Source organism: Haemorhous mexicanus, chromosome 4, assembly GCF_027477595.1.
Source record: "Haemorhous mexicanus isolate bHaeMex1 chromosome 4, bHaeMex1.pri, whole genome shotgun sequence".
Taxonomy (NCBI): domain Eukaryota; kingdom Metazoa; phylum Chordata; class Aves; order Passeriformes; family Fringillidae; genus Haemorhous; species Haemorhous mexicanus.
Window position 1 is genome coordinate 23,383,548 of NC_082344.1, and position 25,232 is coordinate 23,408,779.

General features: G+C 39.2%; 1 protein-coding gene across 1 annotated transcript in view; it reads left to right on the forward strand.

The window, feature by feature from the left end:
• The window catches only part of MMRN1 (multimerin 1), a 41,636-nt gene that overhangs the window by 8,266 nt on the left and 8,138 nt on the right, over window positions 1-25,232 (forward strand). Inside the window, exons 2-6 of the mRNA XM_059844107.1 lie at window positions 6,042-6,161; window positions 8,252-8,358; window positions 13,605-13,703; window positions 17,689-17,862; window positions 22,386-24,365. Of these exons, the coding sequence (XP_059700090.1) occupies window positions 6,042-6,161; window positions 8,252-8,358; window positions 13,605-13,703; window positions 17,689-17,862; window positions 22,386-24,365 (2,480 nt within the window). The remainder of the gene's footprint in view (window positions 1-6,041; window positions 6,162-8,251; window positions 8,359-13,604; window positions 13,704-17,688; window positions 17,863-22,385; window positions 24,366-25,232) is intronic.

Consider the following 25,232-nt stretch of genomic DNA (forward strand, 5'->3'; position numbering starts at 1 on the left):
AGGACCACTTACAAGGATCTGTGCTTACAAGCAGGCAGAAGCAATCACGTACAAGCATTGCCGGCAGTTTTTGTGACGTTTGCTTTTTTCTCGGCAACGGACCTGGGGAACATTTTACAACAGAAATGTGCCGTGGAGGGGGGACTGCAGGGACCCTAAAAAACCTGGCGTAAATGGTACTTGGCTTTCAGAGGCATCGGGGGCCCCAGCGCCGGCACCTCCGCGGGCTGCGGCCGCCACCTGCCAGCCGTGCCCGGCACTGCCGGCCTGAGCCCGGCTGATCGCGGCTTAGGACGGGGTTTAACAGCGCAGAGACGGGTTTAAGAGATCTCGAGCGTCCCCGGAACCAGCAGGTGGGGATCCCAAAAGCCACAGAGAGGCTTAAAGGCAGCGTCTGGGTGTCACTGATTCCCGCTGTGGGCGATTTGTTCCAGCCGCCTGGGCAGGCGCCAATTCCCTACTCAGGACTTGGAACTGGGAACGGCCCCAAGGCCCAGAGGGATCTCTCTGGCTGCCTCGGCTGCCGAGCTGACGGGCTCACAGCTTCCATGCTGCTCCTCCTGCCGTGCCCTGCTGCTCGGTGCGGGTGCTTCCTCACCCCTGAGGGCTCACAGCCTCCATTGCCGTGCCCTGCTGCTCGGTGCGGGTGCTCCCTCACCCTTGAGGGCTCACAGCCTCCATTGCCGTGCCCTGCTGCTCGGTGTGGGTGCTTCCTCACTCCTGAGGGCTCGCAGCCTCCATTGCCGTGCCCTGCTGCTCGGTGTGGGTGCTTCCTCACTCCTGAGGGCTCACAGCCTCCATTGCCGTGCCCTGCTGCTCGGTGTGGGTGCTTCCTCACCCCTGAGGGTGGGATGTCACATTTGGGTACAGCCAAAGCCCACCGAGTGCAGAGCTGGGCCAGGAATAGTTTGATTTAAGCTGGAAATACCGCAGCAAATACCACTTCAAGGAGGCTGCTTCAAAGGCCTGAGGACTCTCCCACACGCTGCCACCAGTGCGTGTTCCTGGCCAAGATGTGCGAGAGGAGGATGAAATCTGTCACTTGGGCTTTCTGCCAGCTGGGGACTTGTACCACTCTTTCTTGTTGTATGTTGTGAGGGTTTTGTTTTGTTTTTAAATACAGCTTTCCTGATTGAAATCAGGCTAAACGTAAAAGAGACGCTAGGCTCCTCCAGTCCTCAACAAAATCTGCATGTTAGAAGCCTGTGCTGATGATCTGGAATAAATTATTCCAGGGAGGGTAAAGAGGATTTTCAGGTTTAAAGTCCTGTTATGCAAATCAGTTATCTTCTGTTCTGCCTTTGCATTACACAGCCTGTCATAGTTCTTCCGCCACGCTTCATCTTCTATTTCCAAATCTACATTTTTTCAGACAATTTGATTTCAAAATTATATTTACATTCTTAACGTCTCTTAATGAGCTTATTTCATTGGTAGCGTAAACTTAATTATGAGTCACACCAGGGGCTCTTTTGCTGTGAATATTTCCTCCAATTTATCCTGATCAAAGATTGCTGGGCCATGTGAGAACCACAGTTTCAGACATTACACTCACGTACATTAAGAATGAGTTAAATATTTTAAATGGAAACAATTTGCTCAAGTTAGTTACATTTTTGGTAGAGACCAGAGGCTGAGTTCAGACTGTCTTTAAAAAACAAGAATAGCCCTTAACATTTGGGCTGTACTGGAACATATTTTCCTTTGGAAGGCATCCCTAAATGGGCAAGCCCCAATAACTGTTCCTCAAAGCTAGACACCCTTAGTAATAGTAGTAGTAGAAGTAATAATAATGATAATGATAATGATAATGATAATGATAATATTAATAATAATAATAATAATAATAATAACAGTGTGAATTTTTAAAGGTTTGGGGGGAGGTAGAGTTGTTTGGTTTTTTAACTGAAAACTATATTCCAGTGCTTTTGTGTCTTTGCAATTTTTTTAATGCCTGATTTCATTATTTTATCTTTTCATTGACCCCATTTGCTCAGGTGTGAAATGGCTCTCAGTTACTATGATGTATACCCCAAACATGTGCACTGCAGAACAGGTTGTCAATGACAATATTGCTGTATGTCTTGTTCTTCATCCCTTTTCTCTGGTGAGCTGTCAGATCTGCATGCAAGGTTAAAGGGCAGGCTAGGGAGCCACAGGCCCAAGTCCCTAACATCACCCCTGCCTCACTGTAGCCCAGATTTTAAAATCTGACCCCTATATTTGGCTTCTATATTTGCAGAGGTGGGATGCTTAGCACCCAGCTGCCCAAGGCTTTAGCTCCTCACTTCCTAGAGATCTAATGTGGAACAGAAATGCACATGTGGTACTGCATAACAGCTAGAGATGGCATTATTGCTTCAGGGGTTTACTGCACAGACTGTGTATGCCATCAGTTAATTGCTAAGATTTATTTAGGAATTTAGATATTTACATTCTCTATACTTAGTTTAAATCATAAGCAAATCCCCATGCTTAGTCAGAGCTCCTCCTGAATAGATCAGTGTCAGTCTGGCCCAGAATCACTTCCTGCATTTGCTAAGAAATATTTAGTATCCCATTCATATGCTGAGAGAGCTTGCTTTTTTTTTTTTTTTTTCTTTTTTTCTTTTTAATCTCTGTGCTGCACTTCAGAGGAAAAAAAATACAGTTTTTAATCTTGGGTATGAATTTGCAGAACCCTCACCACAGCTGTGAAAGGGAAGAGACAAAAGCAGGATAACAAGCCTTGATGGTCCTCAGCAACCTCATCTGTAGCTTCCACCCATACCCCTGTGCCAGGACTCCGCTTAAGCCCAGGCTTGAGATTGCATTATTTTCCTTATGAGGGTGCTTGTCTCCAGCAGTCTCCTCTCCTTGGCTCCTTACCTGGGCCCTGCTGGGCTGCTCCTTGACCCGTTCCTGCCACCCCACTGCTGCCTGCAGGTTCCTGGTGCTGTGGTAGCTCTGCTGCTGGGGAGGTCAGTGCCTGGCTGGTGTGGTAGACCCTTCCCTTAGGAAGAAGCCCCACTCTTGTGCTCCCTGATCCTTGGTGAGGAAGCCCCTGGAAGGGCTGTTTCCCTGGCAGTGCTTCCATGGGCACCATGTCCCCTATGCTGCTGGTGTTTAATTCAAATATCATTCTTACTTTGTTCCTACTCCCAGTCTCTGTGGTACAGGAGACTGTGAAGGACCCACATACCCCACCCAGAGGGGTGTGTAAGTAACTTCATTATTCTTTTGCAAAACTTGAAAGACTAAAATTTCTTCTTGATTTGCCAATTTTTATGTCTCTCAAATATTGCTGCTTCTGACTTCCCCAGAGAAAGAGAGCAGAATACCTAATTTTTATGCTCGTCAAATGCTTGATAACTGCTTTTGACTTTCAGTAAATATTTATGGAGTCTTTAATTAATACACACAGATAAAAGGCAGTAACTAAAGGAGTGAGAACCTAAAGGAAACATCAAAAAAGCACAGCCTTTTCATACCTAATTAAGAAGAAATACTATCTTAATGAAAACTCTCAAGCAAGCAGAGAGTGAGTGAGCAAAATCAGATCAAAGGCACTCAATAAAAGCCCACTTTGTATGAGGCACATTATTCCTCAAATAAACAATGTGTGTTGTGAGAGAGAGTGCTGCAATATTGGCAGTAGAGATATTGTGAGATTAAATCTGTTAGTTTTAGCATCTTTCTGGCTTATTCTGCTTTTTTCTCAGGAATCATTTTCCAAGTACAGCACTACTGAGCTTAATGTGCATACACTGGTAGGATCTCAGTAGACAAAAGCAATCACTTAAGGATAGATGCTGATACTATTTTGTGTTTTGTGCTGCTTTTCATGTTTGAAACACTGTAAATCTGTACTAATCCCACTTAAGTAAATTGAACTAATCTGGTCTTAATTGTATTTTGATTTCCACTCTAAGGAGCCCATAGCAAGGTATGATATCTGGGGTAGACATATATATTCATGAAACATGAAAAAAACTACTACTGGAAGAAAATGTTAGCAGCAAAACACAACACAGAAAGATGAACTTTAAGTTCTCATATGCAAATATTGTTTGGAAATTCTTGCAGCTCCACCAGTCCTGCAATTGAAACAATGTCTAGTCACTAACCTGCTAAGTCAAAAATGAAATATGTTTCAGCATGGACAGGGGAATAACATGATCCTGAGAAAGGCTCACCAAGTTTAAGATGAAATAAATAAGTCAGCACTAGGCCGAATAGGCATTTGTTCCACCAGCAGAAACACAATAATACTTTCTTCAGGATGCCTTCCAGTCTGCAGCTGGGAGACTTCCTGAGACGAAGATTAAAGTTACAGCTTAATGATTGTTAAAAAACCAAACTGATAATACCCTATTGGAATGTTTTTTTCATGAAATACTTTTGTTGCTTTTTAAAACCCCTTTTGGCTTCCAAATTCAGCACAGGCTATGGCTATGGAAATGCTGCCTGATCCTTCATTTTTGTCTTCTTTAGTTTTAAATCCGTTTTGTTTTCATGCCCATTTATCATAACAAGACTAACTGAATAATGAATGTCATGACTTCAGCTCCCTCCCGCTCTTCATTTGTCTTTTTTCCACCTCTCTTTAGGGTGTAGGACCAAACCTGAATTCTCTGTTCAAACTGGCTATAAACTCATACACAGCAACAGAGTTGATTTTCTGAAACTGTGGTGATTACTGTTTGTTCTTTAGTCCTTCCCTAATAATTTCAAGCATTTGATTACTTAGCTTAGTTAAGGAAAACCAATACATTGGCCTATTGAGAGAGCCATTAGCAAAAACTCCAAGATTATTTTTTACTCTGATGGAAGGTACTGTATGTAGTGATACTATCTCTATAAGCCTGTATTTGTAACTGATTCTGCATTACAAGACCCTTTTCTGACACCTACTTAGTTGGAAACTCGGTATCATGAGACTTATGCAATTCTTCAAGTTGAGCTTTTTTTACTGCACAAGATGATTTTGTAAACTTCTGTATAACCCTGCCATCCCCCTATTTACTTACTTCCCCCCTAGTTAATCAGTATAATGCCTATTACAGATTAATGTGGGATTGTGTTGATAAACTGCTTCTTGAAAAAGCAAACTAGTCTTTCATCTCTGATTTACTGCCTTATTTATCTATTACATGATCTGTCTTCTTACTATGTAATAGATTGCTTCCCCCCCCACCCCCCCATATCTTTTGGTGAGTGACCTTGCCAAAAGCCTCTGAAAATCATACATTTATCTACCTGCTTCTGATTCAAGGAATATCAATATATCTCTGTGGCATAATTTCTCAGTACAAATCTGTCCTGAGCCATTATTCACATGATTTAATTCTATTCTCTACTGTAGCCAAGTTTCAAAATCTGATTTAACAGTTTGTGTTTTCTTGCAATATCCTTAGAAACCTTTTCAAAAAGAAACAGCAAACCACCTCTTGCACTGACCAGCTCTGGTGCCCTGTGCTGCAGTGATATGGAGTTTGATCATTTTATATGTGACTGCCTTCTCTGGATGGGCATCCAGAGGCACAAGGAAGTGTGGAGCCATGGCATGTGTTTGCCGTGTGTGGCTTTGACCTCACAGTGCACTGGAAAACAAAGTCTACCTGTATTGCTGGGCCAAGGGAGAAATACTAGAAAGGCTGTCCCTAAAGTGAAAGCTGTAGATGATTAAAAACCTCACTGAATGATCCTTTGAATTCTGGATAAACAGTTTCTGTAGTTGGAAAATAAGGTGTGTTTTAAGACCTGACGTTACTGCAGTCTGGGAGAGCTTCTTTGTTCTTGGAGCTCCACAGATGTTTGCAAATTAAAATACATATTTGTAATAGAGATGGAGAAATGATTATTTGTTTTCTTTGTTGAAGCACAAAGACTAAGTAATTGTCCAAGACAACATTGGCAATTTGAGTGAAACAAACTTAATTTTTGTAACTTACTCTTATTTGTAAATTATGGGTTTAACTTTCACAATTAAGTATCATATATATCATATGGTGAAAAATGTTATTTGTACTTTTAATCATTTTACCTTCTCTGTTTTATAGAAACTGGTGTGCTTATGTCCATACCAGACTCATACCTACAGTTGTGGTGGATAACCTAGAAACCTTCTCATCAGGCAGAGCAAAGCCTTGCACTTGGCAAATTGGATCCTGTGCTCAGAGGTATGGAGAACTGGGAAGAAATACTATTTGCAAGCATTTTAATTACAACCAAATACACCATAAATGTGATTATAACTTGAAAAATTAAAAGGAAAACAAGAGGAAGCATGCCCTCACTCTGGCACCCTCCACTCTATTCAAAATCTTTGAGTCGAAGAGACATGCACAAGTACAAAGCTTTAAAGCACATGCAGGGAGGAAAATCCTTTCTGTGCAGTTTTCCAAGCTTGTGATCTGTTGAAGCAAAAAGCTTCCCCTGAGAGGCATAAATATTTTTATTATCTCTCTGCTTAGTGCTTATTTCTGGCACAGCTTTGGTCAGGCAGTGAACCTAGACAAGTAATTGGCCTGGATGGAACTTGTAAATAACACCCCTGTTAAACATTCAGGTTGTCCTTTGTGATTTTGGTGCCTCTTTGTATTCTCTAAATGTTAGATTTCAGTCATAAGTGAAATTGGATTTTGATGCATGAATTTGGAAAATGACAAAATGAAACAGCACCAGCAAAATGGAGGTTTAATGTATTTTTCCCTTGACAAATTTTATAAGCCTCTTAAAAGTCAGTTTGACTGTTCTGAGAGTTGTCCTCTAGATGGTATGGCAGAACACACTTAAAGCTTTGAGTTGAAACTGGGAATAGAGCTCCTTTAGCATTTGGTGACTCTGAAATGCAGTTGACTGCATGGCAAAAAAAAAGTAGACCCTGTACTTGAAATGTTGCCAATTTTATTTTGTTTTAGGTTGGTTTTTTTCCATATTTCATTTCCTTTAGGTCCTTGTGCTGCCCCTACAAATAAGGCTCTACTACATAAATTTCATGGGTTTTTTTAATGTGGATTATTTTTGAAATTGCTATTCCTGATTAACTCCTTTCATGGACGCTTCATTTTTATGAGTGGTTTTAGGAATGGATTATGCTATTGCAGAAAAAGGGGTTTTTATCATAAGACCATCCATACAGTAAAATAACCAGGAACTCTCTTGAATTCAGTTCACCTTAATCTTTATTGAGTTCTTGCTGCTGAAAAAGCCATTTCTTAGAGCCAAAGCTGGCTGGGGACACATGCAAAGCTTCTGCCAGCTGCTATGAGAATTTTAATATATGTAATATTACATCCCTTGGGAGAGGGTGACAGCATTAACTGGAGTGTAAAATACAGTGCTGTTTTTTAATGCATTGGGAGGATATTTTGGTCTGACAGCCTTTAGATTTGTCTTTTTCTGGAATGATTTATACAGGGATTCTGTGTACAAAACAATTCAGTAACTGTTTTATCATCATATTTTCTGAGATTTTAGGTGTTCTTCATGTCAGTGCTTATAACTAGTAACAGCATGTGACATTATTTTTATTTGAACTTTGTATTTAACACTTTAAAAGGGTAAGGAGAGTTGCTGTAGCTTATTTTGTATGCCCTACTCTGCAGCATGTTCATTCTAAACTGACTTCTCTGTGAAGTTAACAAACGTAGAAGTGATGGGGTAGCCAGGACATGCAGAATCTGTTGGAATACAGAAAAAAAATTGCTGCTTCCTCTGCAATTGTATGCTGTAAAAGTAATAACTGAGGCCTCACAATTACATAGAAAGGCCCTCCTTTCCCTGAAAGGAGTGGAATTTTTCACACTTTATTGGATTCGTGTTTGTGTAATCTTGTTCAAAATAATCAGAAGGGAAGGTTTCCAGTGTGCACTAAATGTGTGCTGATGTGGTGTAAATTTATTGTGAATTCATTTTTCCACTGATTTCAAAGAAAAGTGATACATGAAAATCATATTTTTGCCTCCCCTTTTTCAGTTCAGTAGTTATTAATTGTAATGTCTTCCATAAAAGATTGCAGTATTTGAATGCTGAGTAAGATATTCTGGGAAGAAATCTAAGTAGACATCAGGTTTCTTTAAAATTCATGCAGATAATCTGGAGGTTGCAGTATTAAAGCTGTGATTGCTAATGAAACACCAAACCCTGGTTAAAATTCATTTTGAATTAAAAGGATATGACAAGGGAGATAATGTGATGAAGCTATGCAGGTATCTTAGAGCTCCTCTTTGGTTACCTAAAACACATTTAAATTGTTCTCATTTCACAGGTCCCAGACAACTACACACCAGGCTTACAGAATCAAACATAAAATAGTGACATCACTGGAGTGGAAGTGCTGTCCTGGGTACGGTGGGCAAAACTGCCAACCCAAAAGTGAGTAAAACTGTAAGGGTCTGAACTCTTCATTTCAGCAAAAGAAAACAATGCAAGTTTGATCTGTGAGCAAATGGCTCTGTTGAAAACAAATGCAGTGCTTTCTGTTAAATTCAAAACCAGAAAAAATGAACAGCAAACTAAAGTGCTTTGGGACGTTGACTCTTCCCTGCACGTGAATTTCCAGAGGATCTAAGCAGAATGTCTTTTCCCCTCTCCCACTCTAAATAAAGCTCATAAAATCTCCAGCCATATTTCATTTTGGTAAAATATGGAGTTTGTATTCAGTGCGTCTCTTTGACCTTTTAGTTATTGAGAATTGCAGTGCTGGGGGAATTAAATCCAGGTCCTCTATTGAACACTTGCTGTAATATTCTTCTACAGCAGTGTTACTCTTTTGCCTTTTGGTTTCAGGCTCTAAGAATATATTTTGTTTGCGATAAAATATTGCATCAACTTTTTTTTGCTTCTCTGAATTTTGTAGTTCTTCTGCTAGTCACTTCAACAGTGACTGAATTTTTCTAGGTATTACACATGATCCCTGTATAATTGTGCCGTTTTTGACAGAATAGCCTTTTACCTCTGCCCTGGTGATCAAACGTGTGGCATCATATTGTAATTTTACATCTGTATAAAAGCTCTGTCTTTTGCTGCTGGCCTAAAGCAAGCAGTCCTTGAAAGATTAGATATGGCATCAGCATACAGGTTTTAAATTAATGAATATTGCAAGAAAGGCTATTAGATATGATAGGGAATTCAATCAGCAGTGGTAAAGTAAAGGGCTGTGATTAAAAATTAATGTAGAGGAATAAAGAAAAATCCCTATTGTTCACATCATGGAGGGAAATTTCAGTGCCAAAGAGCCAGAACCTTGGCAGGCACAAAATTCTCCTCTGCACAGCAATGTGGAGTCAGACGTTAACAGATATAACAGAGCACAGTTGGTCAGCAAGGCTGTGCAGCCAACATGGATCAAGTGTTTTAAATATTTCCTTTCTGAAGAGAGCAAACATTAGGAAAAATAGATTAAAAAAAATCTAAAGGGTAGCATTGAAGAGGGAGGTCACAGTTGACAAAATTGAAATGGCATCAAAATAACAGGCAAACATTGACCAGGAAGAAAATCTGTATAACTCAATTTGTAGCGGCATCTGTGTAAAAAATAAGGATAAAGGGAAGTGCTGTGAAGTGTTACAGGAGCGGGTGTTAGATCTCCTGGGTTCTATTTTTAAACCTCTTCTGGCTTACTGAATAACTTGGGGAAGCCACTTATAATCTGCATAACCAAGTTTACCCATCTAGAAAATTGAGATGACACTTATCTCACAAGGGCCCTGGGATGTTTAATTAATTAATGCTTGTAGAAATGCTTAAAGAGATTGGGATGAAAGGTGTTATGTCAAAGAAGCTTTTCTTCCTTGCTTCTGGAATCCTGCCTCCCATGAGGAGCAGACCACCAGCACAAGCCTGCCTGTATTATTCAATTCCCACAAAGGGATGTGGGCTAATGAACTTGAATATCTGGGAGCCCAAGAGCCTTGTCTTCTTTCCTGTGCTCCACAACAGCAGGGGAGAGGCACTGAAAGTGCTGAATGGTGCTCTCCCGAGTCATTGAGCCTCCCACTTGGCCTCTCTGTTGTTCAACAACAGAATTGTTACTGAAGGGTTTCTGTGCCAAGGGAACTGGGCTGTTCTGACAATCCTTTAGATCCTGGAATAGCGCTGTTAGTGGGATGGGGGTTGCTTGTAGCAAATGCTGATTTAAAATGCCTTCTGCTTTAACTTCTCTCTCAGACAGAGTGAAGTCATATGTAACTATTTCAATCTGATGGTCTAGGCAGGAGAAACCACTTACCACCACCTGATAGCTATTACCAGACATCTGAAAGTCTTATTTGGTAGCCCCCTTGTAACTGCTTGGCTACAGATGCTTCTCAAGTCAGTGCAGTGGGGAGAGAGATGGAAGTGATGTGTTCTGATCAGTTTCTAACCTTACCTCCCTTGTGGCGACACATGACCAAATTGGCTACGACATGGATCCTATGCCAGCATGGAAAATGCAATTTTTAATGAAAATTTATGAGAATGAAAAAAATGTAGACATCATTTTTAAAAGTCTAACGAGACAAATCAATATGGACAAGGCAACAATTAAAGCATCATCATTTTAACCTGGGAATATCAAATGCTTAACTGAGAGCAAAACCACTAAAACAAAAGGACAGTTCAACTCGGAGTTGCAGACATAATGATGTCGCTTTTACTAAACACAGCTTTATTTTAACCTTGTGTGTGTAGTAATGAAATCCCGGTTCCCCCATGCGTATTCAGAACACCGAATTATATGGTTTAGAGCCAGCAGCCGGCTCTGCCACAGCCGCTGTCAGCACGAAATTCCCTGGAGTGGCAGTGATGCCATTTCTCCAGCAGATGGCCGTGCGATGTCCCATTCTCCGTGTGCGGTAAGCGGCGCGGAGAAAAGGTGGGAATTCGCCTTGAAACACAGGGAAAGGGAGGAAACTACCTAACCCCCACTCTGGGAAACCCCTTCAGCCACTCGTGCTTCATCAAAGATATATTGAGTCAAAAAGACGCAATCTCTCTCTCTCTCTTTTTTTTTTTTTTTTTTTAATATTCCCTGAAATTATTTTGAGTGCTATGTTTAAAAATACATGGGACAATAAATTATACATCAAGGCCAATATATTGGATGGTAGACACCTAATGTTATATTTCTGTATGCATTACCTGTTTTTCTGATACAACTGGTAGGACTCATTGCTCAGGATTTCATATTGCTGCTTTTTCGGTTTTGTTTGTGGTGCTTTGCTATTGCAAATGGCATCTCTAAGGTGGGTCTAGCTGTCTCATTTGAATTTCTATTTTTTTTTTTTTGTTTTGTTTTGTTTTGTTTTGTTTAAACTGAGCATGGCATATCTAATTTTTAAAAGGTCTCAAATGTAAGTAATTTGATGGCTGTTTCTACCCTAAAGTGTATGTGTATTAGGTTTTTGGTCTGGTGCTCCCATCACACCTGCTGTTATCCAGCATCTACAATGGGAAATCTCAGCTGTGGGAATAAGAGGCACATAAATGTAATCACCATATGATGTCTTGGAGTGATTCCTTTGGAAAAGGCCCGAGCCCTGCTGGAAGAATGATGTAGGAGAAGCTATATTGCCAGTGACTCCCCTGAATTTTTTTCACAAATGAAAAGCCTTGAATTTCTAATGCTACTTGCCAAGTACCTTTCCTGTACCGTGGTGAAATGTGATAAGTACACAATATGTGACTGTCTGTGGGTGAGGATGGTGTGGGTGTGCATCGCTGGCTCCAGCCCTCACTGCTGTCAGAGGCAGTGCAGTGCACTTGGGGTTTGCTCCATGGCTGGTTTGCTCTGACAGAGATGCTATGTGCTTGGTCTCACAGCCATAATGTTACCTGAACGTTATGTTACATGAACAATTTTAAAGCATTAGTAAAACAAGCACACAGGGAGAAATATGTATCCTTGGAACTTTAAGAGTGGATAAAACTGTGAGGGCTTGGGTGTTCTAGAATGTGGGCAATTGATTTACTAGGGAGGATGAAAGATAAGTGGACGGTATATATTAAAAAAATGTGGCATCTGTAGCACCAACAGTGTCAGTGAATGCATTTAGAGCAATGGAAAGACCAGTAAATAAAAAAGGACATTGATTAGCTGGTCTTTATCACAGGCAAGTAACTGACTCCCTTGTCATAGATTGTATCACCACAACACCACCTAATAAATCCTGTATAATGAGTTGGGCTGACTGCAAGAATTTAGCTTCTGTCAAAAACCATGCCACAGAAAGATGACAGAAGCTGTTGAAATTATAACCATTTGAGGATTTTGTATTTCTCATCAGGCATTTTGAAAAGATTCTATCAAACTATTGATCCATATGATGATTTCATCTGAGTTCCTAGCCTAATTTTTACAGCACCCTTAATTTACAGCTTAAACACCTTATATTTTCCTAAGTGCAGTCTATTTATCTTCAAATGTTATGTGAAACATGGAATGTCTTGACTCCGCATTTTAGTCTGTTTTCCTGGAAACTTGCATCATGACTAAACTAGATTTTAATATTTGAAGTTCAAAATAATGTCACCATACCCAAGTTATTCTGCTTGTACTGTACTAAAGACTGGAAATCACATTAGTGCCACATAACTGGCATTCCTTAGATGTGCTCCTCCTGGAACATTGACTTCAAAATGTTCCACAAACTGAGCAAGTATATAAAAATTGCTATAAATTTACACAAGTAAATTTATTATCTAATTTGTACATATTTTGTTTTTCAAAAAAGTAAAATAAAACAACATCACTAAGCCTGATGGCTAGAGAATGTATGTCAGGAATATGGAAATCTCAGTTCTGTTCCCAGCTATCTGATCAGTTCATACCTTTTTGTGATTGAAGGCACTTACCTTTCTGGACCTCAGTTTCCACAGCTATGATATTGAACTAATAATGTTAGTCCAGCTATTTGCAAATTACCTTTGGATCTTTTGGGCTGAAATGTAAAACAAAAACAGATAATCCCATCTGCCATCACCAGAGAAAATATTTACAAAATTGCCACCTTTGTGAAGTTTTTTTATATGTGTACCAGTCATAAATGTCAGATGACATTTGCTGGAACTCAGAACTTGATTATCTTTTGAAATTGTTCTTATTTTTTAGGTGCTGCAAAAATGTAGCATCACCATTGCCTTTAGCAGTAAGATTTCCGTAGTTGAAGATCTGTGTAATCTGTAAAAAAACCCAAAACAAAAACAAACAAAAAAAAACCCAACCCAAAAATCAGTTTCAACAAACCTGGTTGATTTGGTAACCATTAAAAATCCCTAATTAACTTTACAGGTGACAATCTCTGTATTGTCTTTATACTGCTGTTTTATATTGTTCTAAAATATTCCTCTAGAATTTTTGTCCATGGCATTTAAAAATTCTGTTCATTATACAGCAAATTTTGAGATTTTAATATTAACATCAGCCCCTGTCATTCTTGAGACATCCTTTATAAAGCCAGTCCCATCTTCAGCAATGTGGTCCCACTACATAAAGCAGGTAAGAGTCACTGCAGATGATTAGACTGTGGTACAGCTGGTATAGAATAAAGAAAGAAAAAAAAATTGTTGTGTAATCATCCCAATTATCATGTTCTGGGGTTCACTCACATCCTTTACTTTCCTTGTTCTCCCTTCTCCAGCTCAAGAACAGCAATCAGTTATACACAGCAGTCAGGCTGAAAGCAGCAGAACTGTTGGTGAGAGGACACCAGGAGCTCTGCAGGACCCCAGTGGGCCAGGTCAGTTGTTAGAATTGCTCTTACCTCTACCCAGTCACTGAGATCACTGCAAAAACAATTTGAGGAAAATCTCTGCCTACTGAAGGGATCTGAATGCAATGTCTATTTCAATCAGTCATGGTGCAGTGGTTTGCTCTTCTGATAAAGATGGGCAGAAGATACTGAATTTAAATGCACCAGCAGGTTAGAAATAACAGAGGATTTTGTGCCTAAATTAAAACCAAGGAAGTATTTGGTATAAAAATATTTAAACTATTATGTTATTGAATACAATAAATTAATTAACAGGAAAAAAACAAAAGAAAAGTAAAGCAAAAAACCCCAGCCCAAATACAGTAGTACAGACCAGCATTGCAGACAGAAGAAAATGTAATGAAGTTATTGACTCTCTGAATACGTGATTATTGCTATGTATTTTCTTACAAATATTGGTTCTTTATTCAAAATCAGTACAAAGATGTTTCAAACCTTAACAAGGGCAGCTCAGGCTTCTTTTAAGCTACTATGTCTAGGATGATCAAGTAACTAAGAAACAAAGAGAGAGTATAAACATTTACACCAGAGATGCTTGAGAGTATTTCTTATTGCCTTATGCACTTGCTCATTATTGTGTTTACTTTATATAATCTGGATATTATGTTTTTGGAAGATAATGTCAGTGTTGTCTTGCACAAGTATGTACAGAAAAATGACAATTGTAGGAGCTGGTCTGTAACAAAAAAGATTTATTCAAATAGTGATCTAGATTGTGAACCTATGTTAGATGAGTGCTTTGTGAAAAGCTTCTCCATGTTTTGGTCACTAATTGCTGGAAGCTTTGTTTGGGAGATACCCTGCGATATTTGCCATTTTAGGAGGAGGCATCACACTGTTGCCTAGACGTGCTGCAACATGAATGGTGGCCGTTTCTCATGGGGATAAAGCCCCATTCCCTCAGGGTCAGGTCAGAGGTGGAGTTTGGGGCTCCAAGGGCAGGCAGAGTCCTAGTTGATGGCAGCTTTGGTCTTGGAGAAATCCTGAAACATTCATGATTTTTGGAGGCAGCATGTGACTTTGGCCACATGCACCTGGTCTCAATTGGTGGCCCTTTTCTACTTTTCATGGTGAGGAGCCAGAAAACGGCCAAGATGTGAAGGAGTGTTTAATGGAAGTATATTCCTTGAACTTTCTTACTACCTTCCTTTTCTTTTGAATCTATTGATTTTTGTCTTATTTTTGTCTACACTGGCTTTTTGTATAACCATTGTCTGTTCCACACTGTAGTGTTGTTGTCACTCACCTATTGGCCTATATCCAGAAACATTCTCCTGAAGCAAATAAATAAGTCAGGTTCTATTCTCAGGTCTGTGTTTTGCAGTTTTAAATACCTTTTTGTGGGCTGTAATGCATGCTGAGAAAACAGGGTGTCACAATTAAGATTGCTACAGAGATTTATGGAGATTTTACACATGCATGTGCTTATATGCATGTATGTGCTTTATTTTAGATCTTAATAGACAGGAGGAAAAAGAGAGGGAAAGATGGAATCTGGCGTGGAGATTTAGAGTGGTATTTTTGAAAGGGAGTTAGGCGTTTGTGCCTTGGTGATACTGAGTGATCAACCAAGTCTCTCAGGGCTGGAGGGAAGAGCATGTTTAGTAAAGCAGACATTACGAAAAAGTGAGCTTGATCAATAGAGCACTGAGACATGCCACTTCTGTTAGTAGGAATTATGCTCTGAGAAATAAATCTGAAATTGGAATCTCTAACCTCCATGTTTGTCACTGACATATGTTCTATGAAAAATCCTTTCCTTAGGATTTTTCTCTCCTGAGTTGCTGAGAGGCCTCAGGAACAAACTGTAAGCAATGATTATCTGCTGCTGTAGAATGCAACAGGTGGATCTGTGATTGGTCTTGTCTGGTTGTTTCCAATTAAGGGCCAATCACAGTCCACATGTCTAGACTGTCTCAGTCAGAGACAAACCTTTGTTATTCATTCCTTTTCTATTCTTAGCTAAGCCTTCTGATGAAATCCTTTCTTCTGTTCTTTTAGTATAGTTTTAACATAATATATATAAATAATAAACCAAGCCTTCTGAACGTGGAGTCAACGTTCTCATCTCTTCCCTCATCCTAAGACCCCTGTGAACAATGTATCACATGTTAATTGCTTTTCAGTTATTTTTAAATGAAATTGGGTCAGTCTAGAAGGAGAGAGATACCTGTGGTGGCTGTCAACCCTGCAAACATTGCCTGGGGCCAGGCCTGACTGCTGTGGTCTCTCATTCCATCAGCACCTGCTATGGCTCTACAAGCCAAATTCTGCTTCCAGCTCCCACTTCGCAGCTGTGCCACTTCCAGGCACAAAACCTCACTTTCAGGTTCATCTAACTTCTCTTCTTCCCTCAGTGGGAACTGAGGGAAGAAAAGCTAGCTAGAAAAGCTAGAAAAAGCATTACACCCTGCAGGTTAGTTATCAGTTTGGGTGACTGTGTGTGAGCTGCTAATGAATTCAGATCCCTTTCTCATAGTTAACAATTCAACCAGAAGCAGAAGTGTCCAGACCTGTTTGTGTCTCACAAAGCTGTATTATGAAGACCAAGGTTATCAATGTCTTTGCAGTGCCAGTCAGAAGAATTGCCAGAGTCTAAATGAGGTGGTTGAGTCAGAAGCAATTTAGTACTTGTGTTAGTAGATACCTTGGCAGAGAGCACAGTTGGAGATCCTAACATCCTAACCTAAAAGAGCCTTACTCTCCAGGCTCTTAGTATGATGGCCTTTACAAGCAACATGACTCTACAGGAGAGCATTCTCATGAGTGTTGGCCTGCTTCATCTGCATCTATACCTATCTTTACATAGCAGAATTTTAAAGAATACAAGTCATCAGAAGAATATGCCCTTTTGCATATAACTTGCTTGGGGTTTTTGGAGCCTTTAGACTCCTGTACTTAGACAGGATTTCTGATTAGAACTATTTGCTGCCATGGAATAGACACTGGTGCTATAATGAAAAGTGACAAGGGATCAATAGGAACACTGTAGACTTACACTAATAAATATTCATATGAAATGCTAAAGAATCTCATCCATAGCAGTTTATTAAGGCATAGTATAGCCCAGATCATTTGGGATAATATATCATATTCCTAACATAGGCTGAATTCTCATAGGACATTTTCTAGCTTTTACAGGAATTCAAACATTTAATTTTGTCAGCATCTTCTGAAAATCCCAGACTAAGTTTGATACCTATCACTTGTCAAACTCAGATTGCTGGCTGAAGTCATGTGGAGTCCTAATTTTCAACATCAGGGTATCCTTCACCATTACCTATCTTAAAAGCATCCATCTAGGCCTTTTTATTTCTGAGGAGACTACAAGTGTCAAGAACAACTTGGACAGGTTTTAAAACAAATTTGACTTTGTAGGTTAATCTTCGATTTTGATTGATAGACTAATCATTTTTCCAAAGTAATTTATCTATTAGTTGTTTTCCTGCCTCGCTGCTGTATTGTACAAGTCTTTATTTTGACCCTAACAATGGAAAGATAATGTATTCCTTCAGACACAAGCCTTGCAAATTCATGAAGTTGTGTTATAAATGGAAAGTAAAAATGAATGCTTTTGTGATTGTGTTAGAGGAGATGGACTAAATGAGAGTTAACTGAATATCCTGTAGGGTGCTAGGTAAAGGAAGGATGGCATTATGTTGATTAAAATAAGCTAACCATTCAGATTACTCTTGGAGAATCATAAATACTTTATAATGGATACATATGCTTCAGCAATTTGTAACTGCTGTGCTGCTGAATCTCACTAATACATGATACATGACAAAAATCAAGATGATTCACTCAAAACTGAAAATTCAGAAAATTTTCACTCCACTTTTAGCTAATGTTTCTCAGTCATTTATACCTTCTTTTATTTATTCACTAAATGATGTTTAACAATACTTGTTTTGGGGTTTTTTTTCCTCTTTTTTTTTTTTTCCTGACCAAGCACTTTATCAAAAAATGAACGAGAGGATTAGCAGTCAGGAGACGAAACTGACTTTTCTACAGAAGAAGGTTGACAGCATTGCTGCTGCCATGAATGATGTGAGCAAGATGCTTTCTTCTCTGGAAGGCAAAATCAATGAAGATAAGGGCAGAGACTTCCAGTCTTTTCTAAAAGGTAAGAAAAATAAATTAATGTAATCACTCACCCTGTTAGAAGTGCCAGGGAAAAAAAAAAAGCTAAAAATCTTCATAGACTGTTCTATTCTATTACTCAACACTTGTTGGGAGAATTCATTTTTAAGATTTCATTTCATAAGAGAGGGATTTGTTTATTTCAACATTTGCTATGGAGTCTTTTATAGTGACAAAAAATTTATATTCTTGGGTGCTTCATCATCTACATGGCAGCTTAAGCCACTGTCAAGGCATTTTCATTTGCTTAGAGCATCTGCAAATATTCTTATGTCTGTTTTTGTTTATCTGGCAGCTGCTAAAGGATGTAGTATTTGTTTTGCTACCAAGTCTAATATTCTTTAATACATAATTCACACACACAGGGCAAACTATAAGGAATCCTGTGGTGGTTGAGTTTATAATACAGCAAACATTCTGCTGAATAATTTGTCCCTGATTGTATTAGGCTATCTTTGATAAACATCTATACTCATGTTCAGTATATGAGAAAGACACAGATAGAAATCAGGAGCTTGGGCAGTTCCTCACCAACAGAATTGTGCATCTATTTGTTGTGAGTCTTGCAGCAAGATGTGTGTGTCACCCAACTGCAAGTGTTGTTTAACAAGCAGATTCAGGATGAAACTTTCATTTCCTCAATGTGCAGTATTTTTCTAATTTTTCAGGAATATTCCCCAAACCATATTTTACACTTCAAAATCCAGAGACTTTTCTACTATTTAAAATAGAAGGTTCTGGTGTTCCTTACATTGAGGTAAAACTGAACAAAACAATAAGTGGCTTTGTATCTCCCTCAGATTTACCAAACTGGGTGCCATTTCTTGTATTTTCAGTCCTCTGTCTCCTGAGCTGCTCCTGCCATGTGCTAGGTGGCTCTCCTGTATGCAAGTTCATTCCATCTCTTGATCAGTGACCTACTTTCACCTCTCCGCATATTGCTAGATGGCATTCTTGACCTTTGGGTGCACATTTAATCTGTCTTTGAATATTTTCCATTTCCCTTCTGCTTTCTCCTCATTCTTTTTTTTTTTTTTTCTATTTCACTCATTCTAGCTGTCATTTTCATGCTAGTCTAAGAGGTGTTTTTCAGTATCCTGTGCTTCTGCTTCTGCACTCCCTATCTCTATTTCAGGGTCTAAGTCTTAATTAAAAACTGCTGTCCAAAACCCTCCTTCTTTGAAAATGCCCTTCAAGCCTTTATTGTTTTTACCTGTAATCTTTTATATTATACCTATATGCTCAGAAAAAAATCTCCAGCTGATATCCCTCTTTTTGATTTATCTTCTCAATCTATCTCCTAATCAAGGAGATATAGCACCAATGAAAAAGATGCTATCAACTACATTCCTTGGCTCTAATTATGAGCATTCTAACACAGGTTATTCTTGGCTTCTACATAGGTAAACAGCAGGAATGAGGAAAGGAGGGGAGAAAGAAAAGGTTAGTGTGTATGGTGGCTTCTATGTGCAATGACAAATGGCAACTGCAGTTTCTGTCCAGGATATATCAGTCAGTTGTACTCAAATGCATAAAGAGCATCCTAAAGTAGCAGGACCTGAAAGGATCTTCCATCCACTGTAGCACTGGACATTCTACCTTGCTAAAAATTACTCTTAGAAGCTCTCCTGAAGCAAACCACAACTTTCCCAGTACCACTGCCATCCTGAAGCAACCTGCTTTTAAAGCACAGCTAAGTCTGGAGTAGCTTTATGCTATTCAGGCCTTTTACTTCTTCACCTACTTTTTCGTTTTCTTCCTCTGGTGCCAAGTCCTTTTCTCACATCCATACATCACCTTTTTTTCTTATCACAGAAGTTCTAATGTTCTGCCCAGCTCTGTATCAGGGTTTGTTAGGAGTGAGGTCAAACAATTCAATACAGTTTAAAATGTTTTTAATTCTTGGTTTCATCTATGACTTCAGTGACACAAATATGTCACATGTCATGCTGATAGAGGGCAACACTCACTGTAGTAACTGATATGCTCCTCTGTTTAGTTAATGAAACCTGTTGTGCATTTTAAAAATTGCTTTCAGTATTCAGGAAGCTGTTCCCATTTGGTACTTAAGGAAAATAACTTTGTGCTCTTTTAAATTTAAAAAACTCTCATTACTTCCTGCTATTATTTTCTTCCTCCTCTAATTCCATATTTAATATACACCTTTCCTCTTCATTATAAAAATGTACATTCCTTTCAAAATGAACTCAGTAATGGGGTGTTAATCACTTCCAAGTCAGAAATGTCATTTGAAGCCACATATATAACCTCAATTCAGTCTCCTGTGTACATAAATTTATTTTGCACATTATTCTTCAAATAATTGAAACTGCAAAGAGAGTATATGTTGACACAGAGTAATTACACCCTTTGGTTTTCAGCCAGGAAGCTAAAATTAAAATTTATAATCTCATAAAAAGTGCAAGAGATCTGAAACGTTCACAGGTAGTTTGCTCATTTTGAAACAGAAAGGTCCAACAGAGAAATTGAGTTACATCCATGAGGGCACCCATGTATTTGCAGCTCAAGCTTAACAATATATCCAATTGTCACAGAGTTTGGGTCAGGTCTTTGTGGGGACAAGTGTGCTCCCACAGCCCCTGCTGTGCTTTGCTTATGAGCTACCCAGTTGTCCTAGCCAAAAGGCAGGATAGAGAGAAACCCAAAGCTGTCTGGTTTAGCAGGCTCAACACTCCCCTGGTCAGGGGAATGCCTGAAAACCAGAGCTGAGCTCCATACTACTACACTCACTATCCAACTGCATGGAGCTGGAATAGCAGAGAGTGAGGCTGACACTTTCATGGCTGTCACAGAAAGAAAAGGTTGGTATAGACCCTTTGGAATGCCTCTCACAGATGAATGGTCTGTTACCAAGATTTGTTGCTGGGATGAACAAATTTATTGATTCCTCTCAGAAGGTTTAGAGTAACCTTGGTTCTTTCCACAGCCATTAACTTTTTCTCCACAGCTCATTGTGTCTCTTAGAGCACAGAACACTTTTCAGCATCAGTAAGTAACCTGACCAAATCATCACTTGGAACGTTTTTTTCCACATGTCAGTTTAACTTGGTTCATATCTTGGTTTTTCCTCTCAGCTGCCAGAACACCTTTATTCTCAGATATTTCAGTGTGGACATAGATGTGCCTATTCATGTACATGCATCTGTTTAGTCATTGACTGGCTTTTTAGGTAGTTAAAAGGAAGATAACAAAGGTAATCTCAGTATTATCACTGCTTTTTATTATATTTAATGTAAAATTGCTGGGACATTTGGGACCTCAGGTGACAATAATGGAATTTAATTCTTAGGGAACTTCATGCTAGATTTCTGATGTGGCTCTTGCCTGGGCTAGCAAACTTGGGTCTGATTTCTTGATGTTTTACTGCACTTGTTGAGAATGTACCTTCAAATAAGTTTTGAAGACATGCTTCAGTGTTTTAGAGATTAAGAAATAAATTCAAGCTCTAGAATTAATTGAGAATAAAATGGAAGAGGGCAACAGATAATTTCTGCCTTTATCAGTACAGTTTTAATCAGAGAACCTGTGGTCATTGAGGCATTGTAGAGGTTGAAGAGTTTAATCATTACATCAGAGTCTGGCTGTAAATGTTCACAGGGTCTATGAAATCTGTGCAAAAAATGCTTCAGTGTTTCAGTTGGACAGAGGAGCTACCTTTGAAGAATAAATTAATACAATTCCTTCTATTCTCACACCAGAGCAGAACTACTGCTCAAATTGTTTGAAATATCCAGAAGTCTGTTATGCCTGTCTTGACCTCTCTAAGTCTATATGGGAAACATATTCTCATGTTGTTCACTGGGGCAGAATTCACACATTCGCTTCTGCCTAGTACTTTGCAGGATCAGAATTCCTAGGAGCTGTTTAAGGAGTTGTATGCAAGACTTAGTTTCTGCTTTTAAAATGCCTGCATCTTGCAGCAGTTGTTATGTTACTAAATTTAGCTATTCAGTAAGGCTATTTTAAAAATTTTGCTTCTTTCTCACAATAGTGTGTTGCATCATCACCTAGCACATACAATACAGTAGGAAAATAATAATCTCTGCTTTCATTTCCTGATCATAATCTTGTAAAGCAGATTTTTTTTTGCCTTACTTTCCTAGTAGAGAAAGGACACATAATTTTTTATGAGCAAGCCACAAAAGCACACAGATCTCCACCTTTTAGTGCTCAGAAACAGCTTAGGTAAGAGGTCAAAGCTGGTACTATATGTAGAGTTTGAGTTTGTCCTTTCAAAATACCAACAAAAGTTCCACTGATTTCAGTAGAAACAGGGATGAATCCTCAAACACTGTAGCTGTATATAAACTGTAAATATCCTCTGCATTCTTCAACTATACATTTTAATCTCTGTGTGGGTAAATTGGGGCAGGGATGTGTGTTTCACCTCTGTGAAGCACTGTGTTTGCTCGCATTATGGGAAAAACTTAGATGTTATTAACACAGTTGATTTGATTGTTTCCATATTTCTCCTTTCCCCCAAAGGTCTCAAATCCAGAAGTATCAATGACTTAATCAAAGATGTAGTCAGAGAATACTTTCAAGTATTTCAAGGTGAAATGCAAGAGAGCATGGCTCAAATTTTCAAGACAATGTCTAGCATGTCAGGGGACCTTGAAAATACAAAAGAACTAGTCAAGCATCTGAATGAAACCCAAAATAAATTTGCTCAGGAGAAAGATAGTGGGCCTACAGAGATTGACATTCTGGAACTGAAGAGTCATATGGTGCAGATGAGAGAGGAAATGGCCCTCACTTGTGAGAAGCCTGTGAAAGCTTTACAAGAAAAGCAGAAGTCCTTGGAAGTTAACTTGGAGCACCAACAGTCAAGAAGTGTAATTTATTATGAATCTTTAAATAAGACCCTCTCTGAAATGAGAGATGCTCATGAACAACTGTTATCAGCTGAACAGTCTTCAAGACAAAGCCTCCCCTCAGCAGATCAAGTCACGGAGTACAATGTTACAGAGTACATGATCACACTTCATGAGAAAGTAAAGAGACAAGGCATGATGGTGCTGGAGATCTATGATGACTTAAGAGTGCAAGATAGCAAGATCAACAATCTCAGTGTTGCACTGGAAATTCAGAGAGACTCTGTTCTGGGGGTCTGTGATGACATGTTGTCAGAGAGCAGGACAGATTTCCAAGCACAGCTGGCAGCAGTCCAAGAGAGTGTGATTGTTCTAAACAAGAGTCTCTCTGATGTGTTCCTTCCATTGGGCAATAAGATGGACAGAATGAATGAGCAAATTAATGACTTGTGCTATGATATGGAAATCCTGCAACCCTTGATTGAGCAAGGGGTACCTTTTAGTCTAACTTCAGAGTATGAGCAACAAATCCAAGCTAAAGAATTGAAAGAGAAACTTGATAACCTCACTGTTGTCATTGAAGGAATGAGTTCTGCAATAAAGGAACTTTACAAAACTCAGGAAGGACTTAAAAATGAATCTCAGGCTTATCAGGAACTGTTTGAGAGTCGTGTTAATGAATGCTCCATGGAAATAGAAGATGGATTAAACAAGACCATGATAGTAGTAAACAGTGCTATTGATTCTATTCAAGATAATTATGTACGGAAAGACATGCTACCTGCTCTGAGAAATGAGACTGAAGTTTGCTGTGGCAGAGCTGAGGAACTGGACAGCCTCCTGGCTTTTATTCCCCAGTTCCAACAGTTGAATGAATCCCTCCAGTCACTGTTTTATAACAAGAGATACAAAATTACTTCGCAGGTAGCACCATCTCTTTCTGATCTTCCCGAAAAGGAGTCTGACAAAAGTATCCTCCTCAATTTCAGTAGAGTTTTCTATATTTTAAATGATATGTCATCAAAAGTGGACAAGCAGCAACAAGATATCAGCCGCCTGGAAGAAAAGCTGGTTGACTCTGTGGAAGGTTCAAAGGACCATGAGGTTCGCCTTCTGAATGTAGAGTCAAAATTTTCCAAGTTTTTGGCAAGCAACTGTGTCTCACTAAAAAAAACCAAAGCTGCCTCAACAGACAAAGAACAGGTGGTCTCACTTCAGCTCCAGGCACTCAGTTCCAGGATCAAGGCCCTGGAAGCCAAGTCCATCCGTTTCTCAAACATCATTCCACTCGTGAACAAGACTGCTCATGAGGCCTGGGGGCTGTGCCAGGACACCAACAAGAGCATCCAGAAAGTGAACGCAAGCATACCTGTACTAATTAAATTGTCTCAGCCAGATATGCCCCTGCTGCAGAGAGGCCTCAAGGAGCTCGTTGAATCGGCGCTTGAAGTAAAAGCAGGAACTATTCTGACAAATTTAACCCAGCATGTTGACATATCCATGGTAAATGCAATGAACAATATCACCAAACTTCAGAAGCAGCCAAAACCGGTTATAAAGAAACCCTCCCCAGCAAAAAAAGTGGCAGGAAATGCCACCATGAGCCTGGCAAGCCGAAGCCAGAGAAACACGGATAATGCAATAGATCCAGGTAATGCATTTTCCTAAAAATCCAGGTATGTTTTATAAAGATTATGTAAGCATTGTGATGAACTGAGTGGCAGAACTTGACTGAGAGTAAATAAAAAGTCTAAAGACTGCTGTGAAGAGTGTTTCAGAGGATCCTGAGATTAGCCTCTTGCTTAGAATATAATTTATTTTGCTTATGAACTTTTGCACTCAATCTAACTTTTCCTTAATGGGTTCCCATCTGATCAGTTTAAGATATATACACATGCACATACACTCAGCTGAGAACCTGACCTTTGAAAAGTTACTGACAGTTTAGACAAAACCTAAAGAACCAGAATTTTATGCCTGCACCTCAATTAGCAATTTCAGTAGAAAAGGATGTATGCAACCTGGAAGAGAAATTTGGAGTTGCATCAGTACTTTGCAGTGTCAGTAGGGATGATGGGTATCAAAAACCTGAAGCAAGTGAACAAAAATGACTGTAATGAGGCTTTTGCTGGCTTCTTCAGGACTTCATTGAGAAGTGCAGTTATAGTTACAGCAGTGTGTTCCTGAAAAGGAACAAATCCAGCCAATCAAGTAAATTTGGCAGCAGTCTACCTGGAGAACAGCTCAGCTAAGCAGGAGCTGCCATTCTTAAAAAGAAAATTTTGAGTGTGATCTGCTTCTGAACTTAAATTCAAATGCCATCATGTGAAATGAGTTATGAATGAAGTGACAGAAGTAGAAACTCTTGAGTTGTGACTTCTGCAATCATACTTGAGTGAAAATCACAAGCACAAGATAATGTTTTATGGAAATATAACTTCTGGCACAGTACAGAAAATGAGGAGTGGATGAGTGACTTGAAATACTCATATGATTCTAATTCACATTGTTATTATGA